The sequence below is a fragment of the Tasmannia lanceolata genome, unplaced genomic scaffold, assembly GCF_043159265.1.
Source record: "Tasmannia lanceolata isolate RefF3 unplaced genomic scaffold, GAP_Taslan_0.1 ptg000037l, whole genome shotgun sequence".
NCBI lineage: Eukaryota > Viridiplantae > Streptophyta > Magnoliopsida > Canellales > Winteraceae > Tasmannia > Tasmannia lanceolata.
The window spans coordinates 16350283-16370758 of record NW_027518714.1 but is presented as its reverse complement, the minus strand read 5'-3'; the positions used below and the strand labels follow the sequence as shown (position 1 = coordinate 16370758).

Genomic DNA, 20476 nt, shown 5'->3' with positions numbered 1-20476 from the left:
TGCAGCATATAATCTCATATAGTGCACGACAAGAGATTCTGCTCCAATTCTATGCAATGAAAGGATGAATCTTGTACCTGCCATTTTGAAGTTTGCGAAAATCAACCTTTTCAAACGATGGGAGCACACTGGTACCTGACGCAGCTGCAAAAAAACGTTCACAAAAAATAAAACAAATTAGTCGAGAAGGAGTTAAATAATAGTATTAGATATGGGACTCGTTCTATAAAGCATTACATTAAAGCAGATTAAAATGATTGAGGATTTTACCATCACGACAAAAGAGTCAAGGGATAATGTTTGGGAAAAATGGAAAAGATATGACAAGTGAAAACTCGTCATACAAATGCATTATTTCAAGCGTAACAAAAAATAATAGTCGCACTTTATCAACATAATCAGAGTATAGAACAGACCATTGCAATAAACACTTGCTTGATTCCTGGGATCACTTTGGTGTTTTGCTAAGATACACAACTGTGCGGCTGAAATTCCAGCCCATGCCAACTTCCTCCCTTGCAAGGGAAGCAAGTTGCACATATTAGGGGAAGAATAGCCCCTAGAATATTTGGTGTCCATTTGCCTATTCCTTCGGCAATACTTTGCCAGAAATACATTTTGAGTAGAATTCCCTGATATTGCTGCATCCAAATTTCAAAATCTATCAGCTCTATATAATTTATGTGAGTTTAATCAAAAGGGTAACATGAATTCTCTGACCACCGTTGGTTTTTCCTAAATATTTTTGAACTGTTGTTCAGAAATTACAGTAAAATATTAGAGACCAATTTGAGAGTGAGTGTTGACAGCTAATCTTTGCATGCATTACATGCAACAGCCTTCCAAATTAATTGGTATTCTGCTATAATGAACTCTTCATGTTTATCCACAAAACTTTAAAATTCTTTATTCAGCAACAATAATTTATCGAGCTATTTCGAATTCAAGTCTTACACACAGAAAAAATATGCAAAAGCAACCACCCAAGTCATGTGTCACAGATTATCCTAGCTTGAATTTGCACCTCCAATGCACTAATAGGTGCATGATCTTCATTGATGTGGTTTATGTGCAACATATGGTTTCTTCAAGATATAAATAATCAACCCAATCAAATAAGCATTCTATGGGCAACTAAAACATGTATAGCTTCAATAAATTTAAAGTTTAAGGATTGATTCATTCCTATGCCGAAGCACGATTGAAGTTGTGATAGAAACTTTGGGTTTGAAGCGTGATTCATACATTAATAACTAACCGACAAACTTTTGAGTTTGAAATCTAATTCTCACGATTTAGCTACAAATGAAACCAATTTTCTTTTAACGGGTCAACCAAGACGAATATACTAAACATGGTCAGGGTTTCATGTCCAAAGTTCAAAAGAAAAACCTCCGAGGCTGGCAACATATTTGATAAATAGCTCTCCTCCACCGTGACTATCTACTTTCCGAGAAACTGAATCCTAACACCCTGTCAAGACAACGTGCCTAAGTAATATTGGATGCTTCCTGCCCGAGTAATAAAGTTGGATGAGAAGAGAGAATTTGCAAAACTACTATAGGGAGATAATTTCTACTCGAATACCTTTGGATAAGGTATTAAGGATACACGATTGGATACTTAAACGAGTCGAAAGACAAGGCAAAAGAAGGTATAAAAAAGTTCTATTGTAAGGGACCTGATAAATACATGTCACTGTGGAATAGAATGATAATTTGCATAGCCCTTTGAAAGTAAGTGTTGTCCATCTCTACCTTAACTTACTCTTTGATAACATGATGAGAATAGATAAAAATGTATGGAATAGACTTGATAAAGTTATTGAGAAGATGGCCATATGAACAAGTAATTGTAAAGCTTTAGCTATAAAGCTCACGATGTATCATACACAGGATCCTAAAATATTTTGAAGCATTGCATTGGCTTGTTTTAGTACAGCTCATCCAAGTAAGTTCATGTTTGATGCATTTTATTAAATAAAATTACTTTAATATATTATTAATTTTTTATATGACATAGATATAATTTTCTTAAATATAAGAATTTAGCAGGAGATATGTGGGGCAGAAGTTCCTATACTTCAGAAGTTAGCCATCAAAATACTAAGTCAGCCATGCAATTCTTCGGCGTTAAGAGAAATTAAAGTATATTTGAGGTAGCCAAGACCAAGAAGGGAAATAGATTGAAGCCTAACAAGTAACGTGATTTAGTGTATTAATGGATGAACTTATGTATGAAGAAGACAAGTCCTGAAAAATAAATGTTTGATGCAGTGTCCATCACTATCAATAACTTGGAAGCATTTATTGATGGTGATAAAAAAAATCCTTTGGAAGGATTAGACGTTCACCCTTTCTATGTAAATGACAATGAAGAAGACACTGGGGAAGAAAATTTGATGATATTGAAAATCTTGAAGTAATTTAAATTTGTACCTGTATTTTTTGTAATGCGTACTTGGGTAGTGATTTTGGGTACTTCAAGACTTTATTTGAGACTAATACTTGGCTGTTGATGGCGGTTCGGATCCTTGTACTTGGTTATTTTAGTTTGATTTTTCAATTACTCAACTTGTATTTATCATTTTTTATGAATTCATATAAAATATGTGTGTTATGTTATATTTTTTCTTTGAAATTTCTTTCACTTTTAAAAAAAATATTTTGCTTACGTGTCAAATTTATTTATTTGTTTTCCTACTATGCATATTTTTAAATAATTACATTTTTCACATTCTTTCTCGATACAAGCCTGGAAAAAAAATCCCGGTATTTACCCTTGCCGAGAAATTCCTGAGAACAATATTTGTGACTATGGAATCATCCCACGCTGATACGAATCACCTTGCAATTTGTGTTGTCATATCATCAAATCTCCATCAATCCCTAAAAAACCCGAAAGTTGGAAGGAGCTTTAGGCACCCCAAAAGCAGTAACATACACTTGGTTTTATCACAGTTGCATCCTCCAGCACATACAGGATAGGGCAACACCTTGTATATTTATTAAGCATAGTAGTACGAAAATTCTGGTACAGATCAGTCTTGTTGTGATCTAGATACGAAGTTTGAGTGGCTACGAATACAGATTAATTGATCTAAGGGGTGTTTGGTTGGGTGCTCAATGAGGAGGCTACTTTCTAGTATTAACATTAATCGAATTCAATTTCACTGTTTGGTTTCTAACAAGTTGGAACAGATCCAAGGAAAATTCCTTTCATGAAGAAGGGGCGATAATTTCACTAGTAAGCGTGAAGAGGTATGCAATTTCCATGAGGAAGGAGGTTATGGATCAAGAGATCAAGATAGGTGAATAAAATCTTATTGGGTAAGTGGAAATGGCAGTTTTCAAAGGTGGGCACGGGAATGGAATTAGTGTTAACTATCTATTGTGGGGTGAGGATAGAGCAAGTTTTTGATGTTCGGTACAAAGAGGAATTCTTAACTGCAAAGTTTTCTGGACTTGGTTAGGTCAGCATCCAACCAAACTGTGTAAGAGACTAATCAAAGAAGATAATAGGGGCGGACCTGTAGAAGCCCATTTCTGCGAGTATTGGAAGACCAAAAGAGGCTAGATTGAAAGATAGCCTGCTAAGTAGATTAGAAGATGTTATTATTCTCAGTAATGGGTTTGACAACAGGATCAGGGATGAGATATTTATTACTTGTCAATTCTTTCAATTCCAATATGAGAAAATAGGGATTGCACCTCAATTAGTTCCTTGTAAGGGCATTGACATGTAGATAATATAATTGCTCAAAAAAAGATCTTCAAAGATGTTTCAAGGACATAATCCAGGCATCAGATATTGAATTAAAAGTCGTGTTGGTATTGAGATCTAAATTGTGAAAGACATAAGCATAAATAGTAAACGTTTAGTGTGATGAAATGAGTGAGACATCTAAATGTTGTTCTTAAATTTAACTTCGATAGTAGTGTCCATAAGAAATGTTAATTGTAGAACCCTAGATTACAGTAACAGCTCAATATGTATCAAAGCAATAGAAATTAGAGGAATTTCATCGTTTTCATCAATCAGAAAACCTAAATTGCGGTAAAAAAAGATATACTTCAATGATCGAATCAATCCTTTATGCGATTACGAGGCAGGAAAAGTGAAAATAGGGAAAAACCTGCCATTGTAGGAAGGGAAAATTCGAGAACTTTGTTTACTCCGGTGAGGAAGAGAGCGAGAGATGTGGGGGAAAACAGAGAGGCGGAGAAAGAGAGTGAAAATTGGAGAAGAACAAAACAAGTTGGTACGCCTACTCTCAGCTGGCCTTTATACAATGCGCACGGTGCGTAATATGCACCGGGATCTTGAATATTGGCTGTTTGGCCCACAATTGACGTGGCACTTTCGGTGCGTTTGGATTGCCAGAATCAGAGCTGGAATTGTAATCCTATTCCGATTCCAGTGTTAATGAGTCTAACGCTGCTGGGAAGGCGAAGAGGCGCGGAATTAAAAGGAGAAGAGTCGGTGAGACGAAACATTTGGAGAATTTCAAGCGTGATAGCAACTCGTATTTATGGGATTCTAATAATAGAGTTTTAAAATAGAAAATAGAGAGGGATTCTAGTATTTATGGGATTCTAATAATAGAGTTTTAAAACAGAAAAGGGAAATGTTATCAGCACTACTTTATTTTGATGAAGGCACTCCTCACTTTATTATTAGTACGGTAGGATGATCCAAACCGTCCATTAGATGGGCCACATACTAAATAGGTCACGCCCCAAAAATCATTTCCATTGGTTGATCCTAACCCTCCGATCTGAATGTTAGAGGGCTGATCCTAACCCTCTATAGATCGAAGTATTAGGATCAACCTATGGAGATAATTTTCGGGGCACGACTTATTTAGGTTGTGGCCCATCTAATGGACGGTTTGGATCATCCTATGGTGCATGTCATACCGTACTTTGAATAAAGTGAGGAGTGCCCTCAGCAAAATACAGTAGTGCGGATAACATTTCCCATAGAAAATAGAGAGGGATTCTAGTATTTATGGGATTCTAATAAGAGAGAGAAGGAAATATCCCTATTTTCTAGGCGCGGATACGTTTAGCTTTAAATATATAGATAATGCATGTATCGCCGGAGAGAGAAAATGAAACATCCCTATGCATTAGTATATATGCGATACGTTTAGCTTTAAATGTATATAGAATATAGATATTGTGTGTATCTTCACCTTCCCTACTATTTTTAACCAAAGTTGGAATCCCTCCTCATTACTTCACCCAACCAATTCACTTTTTCATAAGCACAACCCCTTCACCAATCCCTCTATTATTTTTACTTCTAAAACAATGGCCAAGTTTTTGTGGGTTTTTTGTGTTTTGGCTCTATGGGTTTTGGCCAATGGAGCACCACCTTCTTCTAGTCCTCCTCCACCTGTGGACTGTAGTAATGGTCTTCTTTCAATGGCTGATTGTTTGTCCTTTGTGCAGAATGGTAGTACAATTGCTACGCCTGAGGGGACTTGTTGTGCTGGTCTAAAGAGTGTGGTGAAGAATAGTCCTAGTTGTTTGTGTCAGGTCTTGAAAGGAAAAAGTGATTTTGGGATTGCTTTGAATATGACTAGGGGTTTACAACTTCCTTCTTTGTGTGAGCTCTCTACTCCTCCTCTAAGTAACTGTGATGGTAAGTTTTTTTTTGTCTCTATGTATCTTGGGTTTTCTCTCTTTTTTTGTTTCTTTTTGGGTTTTGGTTGGGGGATTTAGATTGATGATTGAACTTGGTTTTTTGTGTTGCAGATGGAGGCGCTCCTGTTCCTGCTCCTGGTTTGTGACTATCCTATTTGATCTCTTATTGTTATATTTCTCTATCTATTTTTATTTTTATGTAAAATCTTCTTTCATCTCTTATAGTAGTTTCTATATCTATTTTTATGTAAGTGATCTTATGTTTAGAAGGCTCTGGTAAAGATGTTTTGATTTAACTAGAAATAATTAAAAATCAAATCTGATGGTCAATGAATCTGTTATCATAATTATAATTCGTGTTATCTTGATATTGATATTGTTATCTGTTTGATATTGATGAAGAAAATACTAACTCTGTTATGATTTCAGTCCTTATGTTTCTTGAACCTATTAGTGTTTTTTCTATTCTTTTGATATCCTTTTTTGTAAAATATGTTCAAATCATTTTTTTAGCTTATTTTGTGGTTATGGGATTTTGCTTATTTTTCCATGGTTGTTTGTTTTCAGACTTATCTGATATTAGTTTTTTATTTTATACCAAACTTTATGATATCAATTGAGATTTTGGTTTCGGTTCAAAATTCTATTTGATCGTGACTTCGTAAAACCACCATTGAGTCTTTCAAGCTTTTTGTCTGAGTTGAATTTGATTAAACATTTTTATATTTCTTAAGGGGTGAGATATTGTGAGTATCCCATTACAAGCCCAACACATGCCCATCCATGTGATGTTAGTGCGATCCAAACCTTTCACTTGTGTTAAGACATAAGATTATATCATGTCCATTAGATCTGACCATTAGATTATTGGGTGGTTGATTAGGATTATCTATTCTCGAAGTTGATCCTTATCCTCTGGAGTTTTTCTCTTATGTTTATCCCTTAAATTAGTTTATAAAAGCACCATTACAGATCATTGTACTCAATACAAAAACATAGTAAATTTCCTATTTTTAAATGGTATCAGAGCAGGTCGATCAGGCCTCGGCGGACAGCTGAGGTCTTACCGTTGGATTAGGTTGTGATCTCACGGTTGGATCACCTTGGTTGTAGATTAGGCAAGTGGGTTAGATGAGGTAACCTAGATAGGTTAGGTTACTTGATTAGACTAGAATGATCTCAGCTAATCTTATCTTAATATCTTTCCTTGTTTAGGCCCTCTTTGGATTGCAAGAATTCCGTGGAAAAGTTTGGAAAGGAAATTTTTTTCTAAAATTTCCTAATTTTGTGTCCACTAAAAAGGATAACTTGAACCTACCCTATTTAATTTTTCTTTAGAGGAGCCTTCCTTTTCTGATGTTATTCCTCTAAATTAACCATAAACATATCATATCTATCTAAATCGTGGAAAGAAAAAGAAATCCTATGAAATCAATCCCTTTTTGTTAGAAAAGCTTTTCTTGCAACCAAAACTTGCCCTTAGTGCTCTATACAAGCATTATTAGGGTTGACTATAATCAAACAAGATTACTAGAAATCAATTCCTTTTGCAATTTGGTGGACCAAGATGAACAGTATGGATCTTGCTAATACTATGTATGTGGGCCTAGGTAAGCTCTCAACCCCTTCAAATTAGTGTAAATTCTTCCTAAATTCTCTGATCCAAGAGCAAGTGTAATTCCCTTCGAAATGCCAAACCCACAACAGAATCTAATACGGCTGCAACATTCGGGTTGGGTCGGGTTTTTCAAAACCCTAGCCCAACCCTGGAACCCATTATCTCGGCCCTTACCCGCCCTGACTCTGAGTCAGGCCCGAAAAACCTCAACCCATTGCCCATCCTACAGGGCTCAGTGCTGACCCTGGCCTGCCCTGATTGGGCAAGGCCAGGCCTGCCCGGCCCTAATTGACCCTAGTGCAAATACCTGTTAAGAGTGTCAAAAATAAAGCAACCACTTATCATATAGAACAAAATGATCAATAAACAGAGAAAGTGAACAAAATAAGATAATATGAATTCAACAACATGACGGGCAACAGAGACAATTAATAATAATAATCTAAAGAATCATCAATCCAAGATAATAGAAAACATTAGCAAAAGAAACATGCATAGATGGTTCAATTCTATAATAGAAAACTTAGGGTCAGGCCGGGTCATGGTACCCGAGGCATTAACCCAGAACCCGACCCGACCTGAGTCAAGGTCTAAAAAAATGAACCCTGACCCGCCCTCAGGGTTGGAAAATCCAACCCTGACCCTGTTCGGGGTCGGGGGGTCAGGGCTGACAGGGCCAAACTTGCACCCCTAGAATCTAATCTTTCCAAAACAGGGCCTAGGTGCTCTATACAAGCACTATTAGGGTTGATTGTAATCAAGCAAGATTAGTGGAAACCAATTCATTTAACAATTTGGTTGGCCTATGTGAACAGTATAGATCTTTTGTCAATACTATGTATGTTGGCCTAGTTAAGCGCCTCAACCGCTACAAATTGTTGGAAATTCTTCATAAATTCCCAGATATAAGAACAAGTGCACTTTCTTTCAAAATGCCACAGCTACAACAGAATCTAATCTATCCAATTACAATAAACAAAGTAGAAATCAATTTTCTTTTACAATTTTGGTGGGCCTATATGAACAGTTCTGATATTACTAATTATACTATGTGTGTCGGTCTAGATAAGCTTCTAACCCCCTTCAAATTGGTATAATTTCTTCCTAAATTCCAAGATGCAAGAACTAATGCCAATGCTTTCAAAATTCCGATCTTACAACAAAATCTAATCTTTCCAAAACACAACAAGATCTTTATTAAAAATTGTTGCTTTTGTCTTGCAGGTCCATCTCCAAAGATGCCTCCACCACCAAAGAAGTCTCCATCTCCATCTCCTTCGCCGGTCTCTCCACTGCCTTCTGCACGAGCTCCGGCAACACCAATCTCTCCACCACCCTCTGGAGCAAATGTAGGAATGGCCCCAGCGCCATCTCCCTCTCATTCTGGTGCTCCAGCACTTACTTTTTCATTTGCAGCTCTTCTTGTTAGTATTTCAGTTGCTTCTATAGCTTACTATTGAGAAGTGCCTGTTTAGATTTTAGTATGTCATGGAATTGTTCTAGGAATAGCATTTTTAATTGGTTTTCCATACTAGTTCAGAACTGCTGGCATAGCACTCTTTGTTGCTTGTCTTATAGAGTCATTTGTCCATGTGACATGAACAGATTGAGAATTTAATAGCTTATATATTAGCAGTTTCTAAGTGGGTGGTGTTCAATGGTATTTTGGCTAGAAATTTTGTTGTTTATAGGGGTAAGTAAATTACAAATATGATGATGTATGCCATTCTATTGTGGAATCGTCTCTAATGGGTTGCTAATGGGCTCTTTGATCCCACCAAGATTAATTTAATATAAGATATCAAGTCCTATTGTGGAATAGTCTCAAATGTGAGAGGGGTAGAGTGGATGGGAAAAGAGAGACTTGAGAGGGCCTAATAAGTTGTGTTTGAGCTTGCTAAACAAGGAAATTAAATCATATTTTGTAGGGGTGCAACTCGGGTCAGGTTCAACCCGAATTTGGGTTGGGTCTGGTTAAGCTTTTCGCAAATCGGATTGGGTAAGGGTTGGGAAAAATCAACCCGATTCGTGTTGGGTCGGGTTGGGGTGTCGAGCAACCCGACCCGACCCAACCTGAATTGGAAATTTCAAATTCCCATTTAGTAGTGATGTTAATTCCAACATATACATATGATCCTAGTTTATATTAATATTACTGTATTCCATCTAAAGAAGTTTTGTATGTGTTTTTCTTTTTCAACATTGAAATAGTCTTCACAGTCCACAATGGACGGTTTGGATAATCCTATGGTGCGGGCCATACCTTACTTTAATAAAGTGAGGAGTGTGATCATCAAAATATAGTAGTGCGGATAACATTTCCGTCTGTTAATTTTTAGTCCCTGTTTGTTTTGGATTTTGAGAACCGATTGTGAGTCAAAAACTGATTATTGGTGACTCACTCTTGGTTGTCAAAATCCAAAACATCCCGGCTTGAGTTGAGGTGGTCAACTATTGGTACCATATCAAATCGGGTCAACCCGACCCAACCCAACCCGAATTGGGAATCGGGTTGGGTCAGGTTGAGGAAATTGCAAATCGGATTGGGTTGGGTTGAACCCAGCCGAGTTGGAAATCGGGTTGGGTCGGGTTGGGTTAGAAAGATGGGTTCCTCGGGTTGGGTCGGATTGGCCTCAATCCGACCCAACCCGACAGGAGTTGCACCCCTAATTTTGGGTGTAGTTTTTTGTTACCTTGTTTTTCAGGAAATTAAATCATATTTTGGGTAAGTTAATATTCCAGGGGAAAAAAATTCATGTTAGCCAAACATGACACGGAATGAGGAGAGAGTAAGAAAAGCCTGAAAAAAAAAAAAGGAACCAAAATTAGACCTGGCAAACGGGTAACCCGCGCGGGTACGGGTACGACCCGTGCGGGTACTGACCCAACGGGTACGGGTAAAAAATACCCGCGATTCTGCGGGTAGCCATTTCATGTACCCGGACCCCACCCGGGCGGGTGCGGGTAAACCCGCGGGTAACCCGGAAAATTTTGTAAATTTAACAGAAACTAAGGTGCTGTACTTTTTCTCAAAGTCTGTGTGCTTAACTGCTTATGAACTGATGTCTAACCATATCCGCTTCAAATTCAATCCCTTTACACCCATACTGACAAGAAAGATAACATTTTCCCTTTTGAAGAAAATCCTTCCATTCATTAATAAGTCCATTTGTTGGGTCTATCAGATCTACACCATCCAGTGGTTGGCCATACAGTCACATCTGGTAACAAGAAATATGGATTTTATATGGTGTAAGCCCGATACATATAGTCCAGTATTAATCAAAAGGTACTGTACGGTCCATCCAAACCGTCCATTTGATGGGCCACAATGGAAATAGGGCTGTGCCCAACTTATAATATGTCGTTTCTCCATAGATCAGTATGGGAATGATTGTTTAGGCACAATCTATTGTGGCTCATCAAATGGACAGTTTAGATCACCGTATGGTATGGGCTTACACTAAATAAAAACTCCTGCTTACACTTACACTGGTGGCTTAACAGAAACTAAGGTTATATTACAATAAATACTAATTGAACAGAAGCAATTGTTGCATGAACAAAAGATGTAATTGATATATGCAGAGCATAAAAGCTAGTAGAAGAATACATTTCGTCCATCATTTCACCATAAAAGTGCCTGTGACAAATTAGACCAAAATCAGAAAATTTGTTTCCAATGAAGACAAGGTCCCGTTGTTCTAGTTTTCTAGATAACTTTGACAAACACCATAAAAGCTAAGAACTTCTCTTATTTCTCATTCCCTGTTGCCATTCTTCAAAGAGCTTCTGCAAAACATGCAAAATATTAAACTACTTCATCTCCTTCCAATTTTCAATTCATTGTTCTGTGTCACCCCCAAAAATTTTGGTGATGTAGACAACATATACAGTGGATGAGAAATCACGGCTGTGGATGGTCTAAGACTTTTGACCTGAGCAATGGCAGAGTACCACTTAGGAGAGTTAGGAGACATGCATATGGCACTGAAGTATTCAGTTACCGATTTTCTCACCAAGCCAATGCTCTAAAACTGATTCTCTTGCTATTGACTCATCTCAAGATGATCCCTTTTAATACCTAAAGCATGTGAATGGTGCATAAATTTACATTTAAGTCAAGCAACCCAAAAAGGTGGGGGTTTGGAAAGTAAATAAATAGAAATAACATCAGTAACTCAAGATAATATATAATACACATCAAAGAACACATTAATGAAAATGAAAATAGAATAGCATATGAAAATACCTTCAGTCTATTCCAAGTACAACGGGCATCCTGAAAATTCCACTACAACAAGCAACTTGAAAATTCAAAATTGATTGGCCAATCTAAAATAAGATGCATAAGTCTACTACAATAGGCAACCTGAAAATTCCACTACAACAGGCAACCTGAAAATTCAAAAGTGATTGGCCAATCTAAAATAAGATGCATAAGTCCACTACAACAGCCAACAGGCAACCTGAAAATTCAAAATTGATTGACCAATCTAAAATAAGATGCATGTGGGAGAGCTCTTATGTGGAATAGCTCCAACACTACAATAGGCTTCAACACCACCAGATGCATGTGGAAGAGCTCTTGTGCATAGGTCTACATCTTACAAACAAAACAAAGTTTATGCAACCGCACGATAACATCAAACAAAATGCAACCAAAGCGAAAGAAGTTGTTATATCCCTTCCATTCCATCGACAATTGAGGGGTATCTTGTTTCCGAAGTGCCATCTTCGAAAAATTTCACCATTAGTTGATCATCACTCGGACCTTCACCTACATTTACAAATATAAATAATGAAGTAAATATTATTATAAAATGAATAAATGTTGTGTTGTTATAAATTAAATGTTACAACTTACTTTGAACTTCATAGCCAAATAACCAATTTCGAGAGCAAATCAAAGCTTGTGCATTATCCGGACTAAGCGTGCTTCGATATTTTGTGAGGACTTTAGCTCCAATGCTAAAAGCCGACTCGGAAGCAACAATGGTTATTGGTATACTCATGATATCACGTGCCATCTTACGTAGTATGGGATATCTACTACGATTGCTTCTCCAATACTCTAAAATATCCAAAACTTGATGTTCTTTGGGATCAAAGTCTGGCTCCTCCAAGTAAAGGTCTAATTCCGACTTCTTGCTGACATTTCATCGTTTTCTATAATAGTCATATTCCTACATCATTGCAATTTTTATATCAAGTACAAAAAAAATTGAAACTTAAAAAAAAAAATGTAATGCGACAAGAATTATGTAACTTACACAAATATCATCGGTGAAGGAATGAGTGCCATTAGTCCCAACCGAAGTGGTATCTTTATCGTGCGTGGAATATTGATCAACATATTCTTGAAAAAGTGAAAATAACTTCCCTTTGAGAAATGACACTTTTCCCTCCGCCGTATGTGAATCGATCTTATTATAGCAAAATCTCACAAATTCAAACTTGTACCTAGGATCAAGAACAACCGCCATGGCTAGAATAATGCTATAAGAATCCCAATATTTCTCAAACTTTGGGTACATATTTTGAGCCATATCACTAATAACTTCATCTTCACACATCATCTCCTCAAATAGACGCAACTGAATTCTCCACACATATATAAAGTACAAGTTTGCCGTTGGGTACTCGGAACCGGATACAAGATTAGTCATCTCCGCAAATGGTTTCAAGAATTTGGCAATTTTCACCCCTCTTTCCCACTCCTCTTCCGATGGACAATAAATATAACCCATTTCAACAAGATCATAATGGACGAATGCAGTACGAAATTTGATGGCGCATTCAAGCATGAAGAAAGTAGAGTTCCATCGAGTGGGAACATCCATACGCAAACCCATTGAGGTCACAATACCAACTTGTGCACAACAATCTGCAAACTTCCTCAACCTACCCTCTGATCCTTTCACATACCTGATACTATCTCTAATTTTTTGTATCGCAACATTAGCAATTTTCAATCCATCTTGAACAATGAGGTTCAAGATATGTGCCGAACATCGCACGTGAAAAAACTCACCACCACATAACAAAGAATTTTGAATACGAAGTTGATTCTTTAATATGTCTTGTAGATTATCACAAGTAGAAGCATTATCTAATGTAAGAGAAAATACTTTTTTTCAATTCCCCATTCCTTCAAGAATTGAAAATTTTTCTCCGACAAAAGGAAACCAGTGTGTGGAGGAGGAATGTGATAAAAATTAAGAATTTTACTATGCAAACGCCAATCCTCATCAACAAAGTGCGCCGTAAGACAAATATACCCATCTTGTGTAATTGATGACCATACATCCGAAGTAAAGCAAATCCTCCCATCAACTTTACCCAAAGCAAGCTTAAGCTTTTCTTTTTCCCTCTTATATATTTTCAAACAATCAGCTTTCGCCGTGTTCCTAGAATATGGTTTGACATCTAAATTCAAATAACTATGAACATCTCTTGTACATTCATGGTCAACCATTAAGAATGAGTAGTTATGCTTCATTATGGAAATAGCCATTTTCTCACGGTAAGTCTCTTGACAAATTTTTAACTTACGCAATTTCATCCCTTGATCAAATAGCATTTGGTCTACATCCATGCTCATATGCTTGTATTTTGCACATTTAGTGAGATGTTTCCTCAAATTTGTGGTACCATGACTATTACTCCCTATGGCATAAGATTTGCACCACTTACATTTTGCCCTTTCTTTTCCAGAAGAATCCTTATATTTCTCATAATCATCCCAAATAGTTGCTTTTTTATTTGAAAGAGTTTGACTAGCCGGAGGATTTTTACTGTTAGACAAATTATTAAGCAACAGATGGCTATCATCATCATCATTGGACAAATTGGCCACACCAACAGTGGGATTCTTGTTCACAGATTCCATTGAAATTGAATATCCTATTAGAAATTTATAAACAGAAATCACATATAGAAACCAATAATAAAAGTCCTCTTATACACACACAGTAATACTGTAAGAAATTGGAAAAAAAAATGAAAGAACTAGGAAGCTATACCTGTCACTTCCGTTGCGACGAATAGAGAGGGACAGTGAGATAATAGCTTTCTCACTACAGACTGCTGTTGAGAAAAAGTATTTGACACCAAGAACTGTTATCAAAGTGAACAAGGAACAATGTAAAGAATGGTTGGTAGAAAAATAAATGAACAATAATCTTTAAAATATTCAACTGTATGATAGTTAATCAATGACCCGAACCTATCAGTAATCAGTGATAAGGGAGGGTTTTTTTATTCATATTGGTACCAATTCGGGCCACACTTGAATTTTTGAAGAACGAATGAAATATTGTTTATAGAGAAAAATTGATTCCTAGCCCTATGCCCCTATTGCTCTGCTTATGCTGGGCAAGAATTTTTCAAGTTTTATTAGCAGGATAGGGGATTCCGAGTCTTTTGTTGATCAGGGTTTTGACTAGGGTTGCAGAATGCAACAACCGAACAACGGCATCACGTCATGGTTTAGATTAGGGTAAAATTACAGGACATTGAAAGCCTAATACCCAAAGTCCCGTAAAAATACAGACAAATTAGATTTAGGGTTTGCGACAGATTACCAAAAAACAGATAGGTAGAGGAGGAAATGAAGCCTTCAAAAGCACCTAACAAATTACAGACATTGGAAGGAGATTAAGGGCGAATGAGATGGAATGAGATGGAATTCTTAAAGAAAGAGAAGGAGACTAGGAGAGAGAGAGAGAGAGAGAGAGAGCTCACTTTTGCAAGAGACAACAGTCAACAGCAGATTAAGGGCGTGCTATCGTGCTCGATTCCTCGAACAAGGGTTTGGTCTCTAAAAGAGCTTAAAACCTTTGCAAGAGACAACAGCAGAGAGATGGAGTTGCAATGAGGGTTTGGTGACTTGGTCTCTAAAAGGGCTTAAAAGTTAAAACCTAAAGTCTAATTTAAAATTTTCATTTTTTTTTTATTATGCTACGGGCACCCGCGGGCACCTGCGGGTCCACTTCAAACGGGTCACTAGTTAGAGACCCACACCCGCAAATTTGCGGGCGGGCCGGGTGGACCCGCGGGTGCGGGTCACTTTTTGCCAGGTCTAACCAAAATACTCCACCGATAATATGATTGATTTTTTTCTTGTTTTTGAGCCCCTTCTCACCCTATAAAAACAAAGAAACAAGAAACTCCACCCAGAACATGATTGATTTTTTCCTTGTGTTTGAGCCACTTCTCACCCTCTATTCATTCGTGCCCTCTCAAGTTTCTCCTTAGCAAATCACAAAAAAACTTGGGGTGGGGCTTGAACACTACAAACTCTAGAAAGCTAGGCGGAGGGGAGCAATAAACACAATGTAGAGATAGAACAACTTCACTAGAGAAATTCAAGATCCAAACCCTTTTGCTCTTCCAACAATCCTATTAGGCTTTCAATGTAAGGAGGGTGCCCCTTTTTCCCCATCAAATTCTGCATGAACTCAGATGTCCCAGGTGACAATCTCCTAACCTCACAAAACATCCTTCACTACTTCCTTTTTTTATGCCGCTCTAAAAGAAGACAGCAAATAGCAGTTGGGTTGGTAGCAAACAAGCAAAGTCAAGTGTGGACATTTCAATAAGTACACTAAAAACTCAGCCCCTAAGATTACAAACCAAAACACATCATATTTTTATATATATTTTTATTGAGTTATGAGAGTCTAAACACATCATATCTTATATATTTATGAGTCCAAAGTCCAAACAAATGGGAGGATTCTACATGTGAGCCGATATAGCACTTAGGCTTTTCACCTCTTCTTTGCCAGGCAACTAACTTTAAAATAGGGTGGAAAAATCCAAAACGGATTCTGAAAGAACAAAGAAGACCACGAATTTCCATTACATAAGCAAGCTTTTGGTACATTCAATTAATTTCCTCTGGACTTACAAACACCCATTTCCATCTTCACTTTCACTTGTACTCCAAAATCATGTTGTTCTCAGGAGCCAAGCCAATACAAGCCCTCAGTATGTTCTCCCATCGCCCTTGGCTTGGCGAGAGCGTTCACCACTGGTGTACCCGGTGGAACCTGAATCACATACACCATAATATTATGTGTAACAACAATTTATATTTTCATCCAGAGCCCTACATCATTTAAGTTTCAGATAGTTAAGATTAAGATGGGATATCTATGTTTCTATTCTATACAGAAAATCATTCAAGGATGTAAGCTTTTGAATGACCTTGTTGTACTCAATATATACATGGAAGCTTGTACAGCCAATACAAGCAAGAACAGACTATAATCGGATGGTGTATAGTTTATACACTATGCTTGGGTGTATAGTTTATGCAAGTCTCTCTCACCTGGGTTGCAGTTTGTGCTTTTTGATAATTGCTCATTTGGGTGCCCTTTGATTAGTGGGTATATACCCATTGCATTGCAAGCCATCAATTAATGACAAATAGATAATTGGCCCTATAATATATGGGAGCTGATATTTCCACCCTTTTTGTTTGCCTTTCCATGAAAATGGCTTCATTTTCAGGAAAGGATGAACAAAAAGGAGTGAAAATGCAGCCATTTTTAGGACTATTTAAGCATTGAAAAGGGGTTGCAGTATGTGCTTACAAGTGGGGCCTTGGTGAGGTAACTAAGAATGGTGGCCACTGGATGGAAAGAGTGAAATTTTCCCTGCAAAACCTATTTACGATGTGGCCTATCAAATGGACGGCTTGGATCATCTTATGGATGGAGAGAGAGAGAGAGAGAGAGAGAGAGAGAGAGAGAGAGAGCAATTATCTAGTCCCCACTTTTTATAAATACCAATTTATTTTGTAGATTCTGAGTCGTACGGTGGGCCACAACGTAGAATGATCCAAACCGTGCATTTGATGAGCCCAATGTAAATAGGTTGTGCCCCAAAATATCATTTCCATAGGATGATCCTAATCCTCCGATCTAAAGAGAAACTGCATATTATGGAAACCTCTATAGATTGGAGGGTTGTGATCATCCTATGGAAATGATATTTTAGGGCGCAACCTATTTACATTGTGGCCCATCAAATGGATGGTTTGGATCATCCTATGGTGAGAGTCGTACAATAACATTAAGGCCCAATTGTAGGCCCCACCAGTGGAAATGATAGTTTGGGTTGCAACCTTTGTGGCCCATCAAATGGATGGTTTGGATCATCCTATGATGTTGTGTTAATTTTAAAAAGTATGGGTAGGGTTCAAAAGATGGGCCCACCAACAGTTCCCGTTGGAGAGAGAGAGGTAAAAAGTTGGGAAACGTGGACAGTCCTCCCATCCGGCTTTCAATCTACGTGGCATTAGTTTTTTTAAGGAAAAATTATTAAAATAATGCAAAGTTTTCGTCATATTGTGAAAAAATGGTAGTGATTGCAAATTTATAAAAAAGGGGCTGTCAGGTATGAAAATAGGTTATTTAGGACAAATATACCCCCTTGCTTTTTCCCACCAAATTTGTAGGCGCTAATCCCTAAGTTATTTCACCTGCCACTTTTTCTTTTTCTTTCTTCTTTCCCAACTTTTCTCCGTTGACAATTTCGGCTGGATCTTGCCGGAAGTGGCCAGAAAACGACCATCTTCGGGCAAATTCAAATTTGAAAATGTAGTGTTTTTTGGCTGACATCTTAAAAGTACCATAACTTTTTCATTTTTCATCGTTACGAGGCCTGTAAGATGCCAAATCGAAGATCTCGGAAAGATCTTCAACTTTTTGTGTGTATCACTTTTGCTAGATCTAATCGAATTTTAGTGAAAATTGAAAATAAAATTTGGACAACATGTAATTCAACACAATTTCATGACATTTCACATTAAAACTTCATTCAAACACAAGATTAATGGGAATTTGACACAAATATATAATAATACATGCTGATTAGGCTTAGATCTAACCATGTTAGTTTCAATTTTCAAGATCTTTAAGCAATTCTCAGAAAAAATGCATAGATTCACCATTTTAACCTAAATTTTCAGCTGAAATCTTGAAATTGACATAACTTCTTCATTTCTTTGCCAATTTTGGCCATTATATGCCAAATCGAAGATCTCAACAAGCTCTACAACTCTTATGTGAAGTACAACATTAGGTTCTAACAGGATTTTAGTGAAAAACTCAAAAAATAAATCTGGACAGCATATATTTTTGAAGTTTTTCAAGATCTTACAAGAGCATTTCACATCAAAACCCTAGATCTATCATTGATTTCACTAGATATTCACATCACACACATATTAACACATAAATTTTTGAATTCCAAAGCCTAATAAATCAGATCTAAAGATTTTCACAAAAATCATCCAAGGATTCACCATTTTAACCATAATTTTCAGCTGAAATCTTAAAATTGGCATAACTTCTTCGTTTTTTGGCCAATTTTGGGCCATTATATGCCAAATCGAGGATTTCAACGAGCTCTACACCTCTCGTGAGAAAATTTTATGAATTCCAACAAAAAATTGATATAAAAAATGGCAAAAACGAACATGAACAGCACTTTATTTTGCCATTTTCACATCGAAATTCAATTGGAACTCAAAATCTAAGGTGAATTGATTTAGATCTTTATATGAGATATGTTTTTAAACATATTTTGGTAGATTTTAGCCATAGGTTACTACATCTAACCATTTTAAAGCATTTTACACTTAGATTTCCCATTTTATGTTAGATTTTCAAAGAAAACTCAAAATCTACTAACATTGTGCTCTTCTCTTGGATCTCTCATTGAAATCTTCTTCGTCTCATTTTTTCTGTCTCTAGATCTCCTTCTTTCTCTCTCTAGATCTCCTTCTTTCTCTTTCTAGATCTTCTTTCTCTAGAATTCTCTCTCTCTCTAGAAAGCTCTCTCTCTTGAATCTTCTCTCTCTCTCTAGAAAGCTCTCTAGAATCTTTTCTCTCTCTAGAATGCTCTCTTTTCATCTCTCTAAAATTAGATTAAGAGCCCTCATTTATCAAATGAGAGGCCAAATGTTCTATTTATAGAATTTTTCCTTAATTTTTGTCCCCATTAGTTTATAAGACAACCATTTTTTCAAAAATGTTGCTTTGATTTTGGCTGCAAAAGGGTGATCTAAAGAGAAAAATTTAGTTAAAAATTAACATAATTTTATCCACTTCTATTACCCTAAGACACCCCTCCTATGTGTTTTATATTTAATTTTGTTGAAAATGGGTGGTCTCGGAAAGAAATTAGGTGAAAAATTACAGTGGGATAATTCACCCCCCTTTTCACTCTAGTATAAAAGCTGGCTAAGTTAATGGCTAATACACTCCCCTATTCACACTATTATTCTAACTCGACTAGTCTTATTAGGCATTTTTACTCGGATTTTGACGAAATTTTGCAGGGACCTAGCTGAGACCTTAATCTACCTTAGGGAGAAATTTGGAGCTCTATATCCATGATTTGGAGGGATTTTTAATCATATGTATCTCTTTAGGGTTCGGTCAAAATGGGGTGTCTACACAAACATAACTCGTTCTCTGCTTCTTATCTCTATTTGATGGCAACTTTGTAATTTTGACCAACTTTATGACATTTTTACTAACATCAGGAATAAAAAAATATTAAAAACAACTCAAGACTTATCTTTAACTTTCTACAGCCTTCTCTCGCATGTGTTGGTGCATGTGAGAGACAGGTGTAAGGCTGGGTATTACAGTTTGTTTGTTGCCTTATTGAATTAGTAACTCGTTTAACGCTTCAAATTCCCAGATCGGACCTGCAAATCCTATGTTTGTACCATTGGTTTACATTCATAAGAATAGAAAAATTATACCCGGGATAATTATTTCTACTTTGGGAGCATGACAATACATCATGTGACACTAATTTGTACGCTGGTTTCACCATTTTCTTGTAAACTTTGTTATTATTCTCATCGCTTCCTTTTAACACATACTAACCCACATTTCACCTGTACTCTCATTAATAATGGATTGCCAAGTCCCTGTTCGTTTTGGATATTGAGAAGTGATTTTGAGTTCAAGACTGATTATTTGACTCACAATCAAATGCAAGTGTGGGCCCAATAATTAGTTTTGGACTCAAAATCAATTCTCAAAATCCAAAACGAACATGGCGTAAATGGGCTGGTCTTTGGTTCAAATCTCATTGGCCTGGTGTCCTATGGGCTTGTCTTTTTTTTTTCTTTTTTTTCCTGATCTCAACTTCTTAGTTCTTTATGTTCCGTTGTCTT

The 20476-nt window shown here is 36.8% G+C and overlaps 3 protein-coding genes across 5 annotated transcripts in view; 1 reads left to right on the top strand and 2 right to left on the bottom strand.

Moving 5' to 3' along the window:
* Positions 1 to 4293, bottom strand: part of LOC143860310 (phosphoglucosamine mutase family protein) — a 39926-nt gene extending 35633 nt beyond the window's left edge. For 2 of the 3 annotated variants that reach the window (XM_077370887.1, XM_077370888.1), the window contains exons 1-3: positions 4136 to 4293; positions 417 to 641; positions 78 to 144 (exon numbers count right to left, since the gene is read on the bottom strand). In XM_077370887.1, coding sequence (XP_077227002.1) covers positions 78 to 144; positions 417 to 641; positions 4136 to 4142 — 299 coding nt within the window. In that variant the 5' untranslated portion in view covers positions 4143 to 4293. The remainder of the gene's footprint in view (positions 1 to 77; positions 145 to 416; positions 642 to 4135) is intronic. The other variant, XM_077370889.1, reaches the window with a different exon arrangement.
* An 898-nt stretch (positions 4294 to 5191) lies between these two features.
* LOC143862656 (non-specific lipid transfer protein GPI-anchored 11-like) lies at positions 5192 to 8912 on the top strand. Its single transcript, XM_077373724.1, has 3 exons — positions 5192 to 5649; positions 5763 to 5789; positions 8494 to 8912. The coding sequence occupies exons 1-3, from the start codon at positions 5316 to 5318 to the stop codon at positions 8727 to 8729; spliced, it is 597 nt and encodes a 198-aa protein (XP_077229839.1). The 5' UTR covers positions 5192 to 5315; the 3' UTR covers positions 8730 to 8912.
* Positions 8913 to 12428: 3516 nt separating this feature from the next.
* On the bottom strand, positions 12429 to 14161 carry LOC143861273 (zinc finger BED domain-containing protein RICESLEEPER 2-like). Its single transcript, XM_077372214.1, has 3 exons — positions 13501 to 14161; positions 12543 to 13381; positions 12429 to 12455 (listed from the first exon to the last, which is right to left on the bottom strand). The coding sequence occupies exons 1-3, from the start codon at positions 14159 to 14161 to the stop codon at positions 12429 to 12431; spliced, it is 1527 nt and encodes a 508-aa protein (XP_077228329.1).
* Positions 14162 to 20476: the final 6315 nt, after the last annotated feature.

What these genes read in the sequence shown, in the direction of transcription:
- LOC143862656 (XM_077373724.1), top strand. Translation starts at nt 5,316, where the DNA reads ATGGCCAAGTTTTTGTGGGTTTTTTGTGTTTTGGCTCTATGGGTTTTG. An exon ending in TCCTCTAAGTAACTGTGATG is followed by an intron (nt 5,650 to 5,762) that starts GTAAGTTTTTTT and finishes TTTGTGTTGCAG; the next exon opens with ATGGAGGCGCTCCTGTTCCT. An exon ending in CGCTCCTGTTCCTGCTCCTG is followed by an intron (nt 5,790 to 8,493) that starts GTTTGTGACTAT and finishes TTTGTCTTGCAG; the next exon opens with GTCCATCTCCAAAGATGCCT.
- LOC143861273 (XM_077372214.1), bottom strand. Translation starts at nt 14,161, where the DNA reads ATGGAATCTGTGAACAAGAATCCCACTGTTGGTGTGGCCAATTTGTCC. An exon ending in TGAGGATTGGCGTTTGCATA is followed by an intron (nt 13,382 to 13,500) that starts GTAAAATTCTTA and finishes CTCTTACATTAG; the next exon opens with ATAATGCTTCTACTTGTGAT. An exon ending in CCTTCACCGATGATATTTGT is followed by an intron (nt 12,456 to 12,542) that starts GTAAGTTACATA and finishes GCAATGATGTAG; the next exon opens with GAATATGACTATTATAGAAA.